This window comes from Morone saxatilis, unplaced genomic scaffold, assembly GCF_004916995.1.
Source record: "Morone saxatilis isolate NCDOM2014 unplaced genomic scaffold, NCSU_SB_2.0 Contig20, whole genome shotgun sequence".
NCBI lineage: Eukaryota > Metazoa > Chordata > Actinopteri > Moronidae > Morone > Morone saxatilis.
Genome location: NW_023339763.1, coordinates 5,037,469 through 5,045,875, shown reverse-complemented (window position 1 = coordinate 5,045,875; position 8,407 = coordinate 5,037,469). Strand labels below are relative to the sequence as shown.

Below are 8,407 nucleotides of genomic sequence, written 5' to 3'. Positions count from 1 at the left end.
AGGGGTAAATATTAGCAGAGACTTTTGCTTTGCCAGGAGCCAAACAACGCCAATGTGCATGGAGGGGGAACCGTGAAGGCCCAGTGAGCTTTGCACAATGCATAGTTTGATTTTTAGTATATAAATACCTTTATATATATACCATAAGTATTTCTGATTCTTTATTTTGCGATTCCAGGTGAGGGAGCAATGACCACCAGCACAAAAAAGGGAAGCTATAAATAATTTTAATTTTATGAAAATGAGGGTGACTCCACAGTGATTTGCCCAAAAAACTGACAACGAAAAAATGGTGAAGTGGTAGGTCAGGAAGCCTTTTTAAGCCCTACAGTGGATACGTCGCTGTAAATATGCCAGTAATAGTTCTCATTATAGCTGACAGTATCAACAACACAAATTTCACTTTTCACAGCTTGTTAATTATGTAAAGTATGACTGAAGCCACAGCTTTGCTATTTGAAAATTACATTCTTTCAAATTGTGATTTTGATGGAAAAATCATTTATTGTTCAGCTTCTTTTATCTACCTCCTATCATCCTTTGAATCCAAACATGTGTCTCCACAAACAAGGAATAGATATGGAAATGCACTAATGCATGCTTTCAGCCAGTTTACAACAAACATAGGCTTTGTTCTGTCCTCACAAAATAGATATGGTGGCTTCTTGGATTTCCATCATAGACACGATTAAGCTTTATTTCCTCCACTGCTGGCACTCACTCAGCTGTGTTGAAGGGGCTGCAGGAGAAACTTGATGGAACAGATGGTTGTTGTTTGGCCCTCACTGGATTAGTAAATACCTTCTTCAGTGTGCAGCTTTCTTTTGATGACATTTCCAGCATGCCTTGATTGCACTGAGATTTTAATTTGAATAAGTGACATATTTCAGTCTGTGCCATTATGAAGGTCGAGTCATGTGCACTGAAATGTTATGCACGTTTAAAACAAGTTAAACAGGTTATGAATATGGCAAAATGAAGGGTTTTTACACACTGTTGTAGCGCTGAGCTAACTTTTTTAGAGGGATTTCTCAGCAGCATGTTTTGTAGGACACAACCAAAAAGCTTTATGTTCTTCACAAATCATCCAGATGTGGCTCAACATCTCCACTGCACATGCTTTGTACAGTACAGCTGAGTGGAGCGTTTTCATGTGACGTCACCGAATGCAGAAGTCACCACGGTTATTCCCTGCTGAGTGGCAAACACAAAACAGTCAGCATCTGCCTTTGCGGACTAAAATGGTAAAGAACTGTTGTGCAATGGAGTGTACTTAGATTCAGAAAGAATCTAAGCAGAGGAATTTAAAGACAGCTGAGGGCTAAAGAGAAGATAAGCAACGTGACATGACAAGTGGCTGAGTTACTTAACTAACCACACACATATTTATATGAATGAAAAATTTAATCAAATCAAAATAATTTGAAAATCTGCTCACAACCACATGCTTTGATGTCCCTGAGATTTTGATCAGGCTGACAAATCCTACATCGAGGCAGGCGTCCATATGCCCAGAGGGCTTTTTCAGTGTATTTTCCACAGCTACATATATAGGCTACAGTATATATAGATGGATGACAAATTAAATGAAAAAAACAACATAAAGTGTCTCAGTAAGGTGTTATGTGCCTCCAGAACTGCTTTAATGCTGCTTGTCATGGATCAATGTCAAGCCACCTGTTGGCCACTCTGTGTTGCCGTGGGGACTGTATGACATGTGAAAGTGACTTTAATACTCTTCCATTTACTCATTGAACACAGTGCCATATACAAGGGATCTGTAATTCAATTTCCACACCCTAACTGGAATTTAAGATTGAATATAGTCATATTGGTTCACATATTTAGTTTAACAGTGACAGAAAAGTCAATCCAATCAGATGTGACAAAAGTTGAAGGGTTTGACAATAAATGTTTATGATAATTTAAGTCCCCAAAAGGAATAATTCATGTCAGTGTATGTTCATAAGACGATGTTCAAGTTTTCATGTGCTTCCACGCTGAACTAGTGCAGATCTACTGGGTAAACGCTACAGGTTATAATACTGCAAAAAAGCGTTTGTCGTATTTCCGAGGTGCATTTGAAGGCAGCACAAGTCGTCAAACTAAATCACCATACATAACTTTTCATGATGATGCATTTCAGGTTTCCTCTGGCTATTAGTCCATTTCACTGCGTCACCTACCGGCTGCGACTACACAAGGCAAACTCAGTGGATTTTAAGAGACGTTACATCTCATTCAAAAGTCCTCTCTGTTGGCCTAACACCCCGACCCACCCCCACCACCTCCTCCTCGACCCCGCTCTGGCGGAAGCGCAGTGGTTCGCTCCCCCTAGCGGCAGAGCTCGCAGCCGTGGAGCGTCACAGCGCCCGTGTCCGTCCCCCAGTCACAGTGAAAGTTGTCTCCGCTTGGAAAAGCTGGGGGTTCGGGACTTGCTTGCTTCCACCGGCCGCTGCTTCACACACACGCTTTCTCCCGGAGAGATGAGGCGGAAAGAAAAGAGGCTGCTGCAGTTCGCCGGGCTGCTCATAGCGGCTCTTCTTTTCCTCCCCAACGTCGGGCTGTGGTCTTTGTACCGGGACCGAGTGTTCGACAACTCGCCCGACACAGTGGACGGACCGGGCGGCATCCCCCTCATACAGGTAAGGGCTCGGCCACGGGTGGTTCGGCGTAGCGGCGGGGGTTCTCCGCGGCTACCCGCTGTGTTATAGGTCGTCTCGCTGTGTAACGAGGGTGACGGTAACAGCCAAAAATACCTCAAATGTTGACGTTAGTTTTGGTCGCTGCAGTGGAGGCAGAGATTGGTGGTCGGCTGAAACGCTGCGTGCTTCCCAGTGCTTCTGTTCTCGACTCACCCCCCCCTCCCTCTTTCAAAACACGACCCTTTACATTCCCATACCGTGTGTGTGTGAGATGTGATTTACAAAATGGACCTTTCTGTAGCACCGTGTCAGCGTTGGTAGGTCACCGGGATAAAGCCACGTAGCTAACCCGAGCCCTGGGCGTCGCAGTAAAGTTACAATAACACGGACTTCAGGAAGTTGTCAAAAAATATGAAGCGGGCGGTGCTGCGTTCACAGGTTGACAGGCGTAAGCACACAGTTAAAGGTGCAACATAGGGTCTGCATCATGGTGAGGACTTCACTTCATCAGTCTTTAATTTAAGAGCAGGGTGGTTTTTTTGGGGGGTCCCAGTGTTTTGTAGACCTAAAGTAATGTATGCAGTCATCTTTTTCTACATGAAAGTTTAAAGCGCCTATGTGTAATAGTGGTATGTGGTTATAAGCATGTAGTGCTGCAACTAGTGATTATTTTCATTCTCAGTTTCTGTTCGTTGTATGACTAATAGGAGCTGTCAATGGTAAGTTGACACTAACACTAAACCCAGAGACGTTCAAATACAGTGATATGAAGCACGAACAGGAGCAAACCTTCACAGTTCACATGCTGGAACTAGCAGAAGTTTGGCATCTTTTTATTGGTAAACCACTGAAATGATCTGACATTTATTTTGTTCAGCCATTGTTGATTGGTAAATTGATTCATTAACTAATGGTTTCTTTCAAATGATGTTGATGATACAAGTTATTCTATTGTGTCTTAGTTTTCAAAATAAGACAAAACAAAACCCCAAATTGGTCCATTTGACGCCAAAGTCAAACATTTTCAAATCTTAAGTTTTTCTGACAAATAAATAGAAGTACATTTGTTAAACGACTCTTGCTGCTGTTTTAAAGACCCTTTAGTAATCATTAAGGACTTAAATAGAACTATAATAAAAGACTAAATATACTGCCCCCCATACAGTATACTGTATGTATTTCTCAAAATTGTGTCACAAGTTGTCATTTTGTTTAAAAACTTAAAACTTAACAATTTGTCTGAACAGGAGAGATATTATTTCTCTACCAGTAGGATGGAAAGTCCCATTTTGGAATAACTACATTAGCTTATTTCTTTGGTTTGAACTGAGGCAACAAGGCAAAGGTCTTAAAAAGAGGATGACTCAGAGGCAGAGGCTGGAGCTGGGTGAAGAATTCCAAAAACCTCACCAAAACGGGGTTGGCAGACAATAGTAGCTTCTCTAATTCAAATGAGGCAGATCTGCTGAATGGAGCCTTTCACCGAAGGTATGTGTGTGTATGTGTTGGTGTGAGTTTTGGATGGTGGTGGGGTTTGCCCCGATCGAGTAAACTTGCTTGACTGGACTGATTGTAGAATTGTAGTGAGAAGGACCAAGTGAAGGCAGAGTTGAGTTTTGATGTGTTAGCTAGAACCTGTCTTATAAAACGCCTGTTACGCGTATCTCCTCAAGCAGAATGGAACTGGAATAGTGTATCAGATAGCTCTGTGAACAATAGTTGTCATTATCAATGAATCTTTTATTCTGTAGATGTTGACAAATCCCCATCAAAAGTCCACAGTGATGTTTTCTATGTTCTGTTGTTATCAGCAGTTACAGCTAATTTGCAGGCTGGATTGTGGGTCTGATAAAGCCAGCTTATTCTGCACAGATCTTCTCCAAGGATTGCTTTTCTCAGCTCAAGTCTGGATTTGATATGTTAAATGAGAAGAGATGTTATGAATGGGATTATAGGCTGGGGAAAGCCTGTTACATATTTGCCATCAGTGTGATAACAACTGTCAACCTTCAAAACAATTTGATAAGAGACAGCTGATTTAAGAAAGGAGGCCAACTTTCTCCAGCGGAGGAGCCATTAAAGGGCGAGTTTAACCAAAAACAGGAAAATAAACATGTGAAAGTAGTTTAACAGTTCTGACAAACTGTGCTAAAAACCCAATCTGAAGCGTATAATTCAAATGTGCTGTATAGATATCCAAAGAATGCTCCTAAAACCTGAAAAAATATTGGCATATCCCAATGTTTCGCTTTCCATTTTCCTCAGCACAACTTTCAAAATAAGAGTAGAAAGAAGCATGTTAACTGAAGACGTAAACTGAAATTGTCACAATTTCATATTGCATTTGGGAACACATCTGAGTAATGTTATTGCTTAGCACAAACAACTAACTACATCAGGAGTTGGTGTCGGGGTTGGGGGGGGGGAGTGGGGGGGGTGATGTTAACATTAGAGGACAACATTAGGAGAAGAAGCGAGAGTCTGTTCATTTATTTAATTTACAAAATTCATTTTAATTTTCCTATGAAATATCGTACCTGGTGGCAGACAGATATACACGTGGATTTTTCTATAGCCACTGAACTGTGTTATCAACATTTATTTCTCAATAAGTGAGAGCAAAAAAGATGTCTATTTCCAATTTAAATATCTGGCATTTGCTGTGTGATAGAGGGCTTTTTGCACTTTGCCCCTGAAGGCTAATGTTATATTTCTTTACCTCGTGCGAGGCCCTGGGGAACCCTGCACATTATGTGTTACAAACATCATATGTACCTGCTTTCTGACAAGTGTTGCCTGCTACTTCTGTACTTTAGTGACTTGTCACTAGGGCTTTAGTTTTCACAACTTGCTGATAGAACAGAACACCCAGGTGGCCCGCCTCAGATGTAGATGCAGGCGTACAGCTCTGACCTCAGCACAAGATAAGAGTGTCTTTCTCTGAGGGGTTGACCTTCTGTTCCGTGCTAACACAACTGTATCTAATACAGCACCTACAAGTAGTGTAAGCTGTAATCATGTGCCCATGAATACGGTGCCTGCTTGAGTAGTTCATACCGCTCTATCAAACCTGAGCTGCCTCAGAGCTTCCCCACCGTGACACTGACAGAAAGGTAATTTGCACGTTTGCCGTCTCTTATTAAGGATGCCTGTCGAAGCAGAGGTGTCTCAGTTAAGTGGAGGTTGGAGAAGATGAGAGCAATGGTTAGAATTAAAAAGAGGCCTGACCTGCCGCCTGCTGTGCTCCCCAGCTAACCGGCTGGTCTGTCTGCATTGGCTGAGATTCATGAATGTCCTGACAAAAGCCTGGCACACTGTGCAAATGCATTTACGCTAACTTCCCAAAGCTTTTGAGTTTGTCCCGTCCAGTTTTACTTCAACATGCGGGACCTTGTGAGGTCAGTTGAGCTTCATATTGTCTCAAATATTGATGATGATGATGATGGGGCTTGAATTTAGAATCAGATTTTTTACCATGGCAGACAAATATCATATGCAGTTTCTGTACTGTTGCTGATTTGACTATGTTAGTGGATTTTTCCTACGTGTTTTCCATTAAATGTGAGCTGAGCTGCCTCCAGTAACACTTTCTTTTAGCTGCTTCACTCTGAGGCCATTGCAGATGGAACTGGCATGAAATTGACTGAAATCAATTAAAAAAAATAAAAAAAATGAATCAATAATGAATCAAGCCTGTTGCAACATCTCACACGTGAGGCTGTGCTGCTGTGCAGTCCAACCCAGCCTGAATTATTGGAGGTGGGTTAGGCCCAATAAAAAGAACTGTGCAGGAAATATAGATTCAACTACATATCTGTATATCCTGCATATACAGTATATACGTTTTCCCAGGTCAGGTTCCAGCAACATGCCAGTGCATTTTCCTCTCGCTAACTGGATGATATCAGCTCTGATAAAAGTCCAGAAGATAAAGTGTGCTCTTGAAAGGAAAGTTGGCTGAGCTTCACAGCCCTGTCACAGAAAACTGAGCATCATACAGGCTTCTGTACACTGGAGGCTACATTTATGAGCCACACACACTGTAGGCTGGCTTACTGTTCATTCATCACTGCAGGACCTTGTGCGTTTCGCCTCTGACACATGTACAGTACGCCTCACACACACACAGAGACACACACACTTCTATACTCTGCTTTTAGAGCCAGTAGAAGGTCAGTCAGCGACAGTCTGGTCTTATTAATGAGCAGAGCTCAAAGTAAACAAGGACATCTATGTAGAACATCTCAGGACAAGGAGAAACCCCAGCTGAAAAATATTGTAAGAGCATCGTTCACTATCCCACTTCTGCCTCAGAAGTCGCAGATTGTTGAACCACAGCATAGCCAGGCAAATTATGACTCTAGAACAAACTGGTTTTCTGAATAAATACCCCCCAGTTCTCCCGTCTTATTTTGAATTCCCTGGCTGTCTGCTTGTGATGTATTCCTACCCCACAGTCACAATGCAAATCAGATTTTTGTTTGACCCGTCTGTCCTCTGGGGCTCCCACAGGCCTTAAAAAACATTGAAAGTTTGACGTTTGTCCTTTTGAGGAAACATAAACAAACCCCTTGATGCTTTATTCATTTACCTAACCTGTTCAAAAGCTTCCAAAGCACACGCGTTGGCTCCAGGTATGATCGGACCCAACATTTAATGAAATAATTTGCTATGTAGCCTGCATTGTCATAATGAGAAAAGCTAATATTTGCCCAGCAATATACCGGGAGGAAGAACCTGTAACTCTTCCTGTATTGATATAATGTCAGTGTTCATTATGCTGCCACTTGACAAATATGTTCTGTAACTCAGTGAATGAATGGTTTAACTTGGAGCAGTTTACTCTGCGATTACATTTTTTAGAAGAAAGAGTTGTTTCTCATCACTAATACTAAATTCCAGGAACTGGGCCAAACTACACATGTGAAGCCATTTAAATGTCCCAGATTCTGATGCCTTTGTGCAATCGTCTGAAAGGCCTGGTCCCTGCTTTTGCTCGGCACTATGGTGGTGTCGAACTATTTGACCTGCAGCTCCCTGTCTGTTTCCTCTCTGTTGCTATTCTGATAAACATTAAAGTTGAATAAGAGTTTAGCCCGTGGTTCTGTGAAAAATCTCTCCTTTCTGCTCTATTGACATCATGTGGGAGAGAGGGAATGATGTTTCATGCCTATAGCAGGCAGTGATTTCAGAGCGCTCGGGTACCTCGGGGCTGCACCTACGGGGAAGCGTGAATGCAAAGTGCACAGAAACAAAATTGAAATTGAATGGATTTAGGCTGCCCTCGCGAAACAGCTCTTGCAGATTTCACCACACATGCACAAGGATTGGAAGAAAAATGGAGTCTCCTCAAGGCACATTTTGGAATTGGGAGTAATTTCAGGCTGCAGTGAATTTCCTGCAAACAAGTGAGGGAAATGGTGGCTCTCTGCAATTAAGGAAATCGCATCAACTCTGTGAATCCTGTGAGGTTAAGAGCAATTAGAGAGGCTGAGTAGGATTAAGACAATTTAACACGGTTTATGATAACAGTTGTTAGAGTTCATTAGAGTTGATTACACTGCATAGTGCTGTATGTTACGTTTTTGTAAAAATGGTCTTTTGTCTCCGCAAGGATGACCTCTTAATGTTTATCAGTGTTAAACTGTAGAGGAGGTTAATGTCAATGTGAGGTCAGAGAGGTAAGGTTAACTTTTCTAAAAAAAAAAACCTTTATATTTGCTGAAACTTTCCCTATATCCTGATCTCTTCTTGTTCCGGCT

The 8,407-nt window shown here is 41.9% G+C and overlaps 1 protein-coding gene across 1 annotated transcript in view; it reads left to right on the top strand.

Annotated features, from left to right (window-relative positions):
* The first annotated feature begins 2,486 nt into the window (after positions 1-2,486).
* The window catches only part of LOC118332055 (polypeptide N-acetylgalactosaminyltransferase 10), a 78,509-nt gene continuing 72,588 nt past the window's right edge, over positions 2,487-8,407 (top strand). Inside the window, exon 1 of the mRNA XM_035667185.1 lies at positions 2,487-2,645. Coding sequence (XP_035523078.1) covers positions 2,487-2,645 — 159 coding nt within the window. The remainder of the gene's footprint in view (positions 2,646-8,407) is intronic.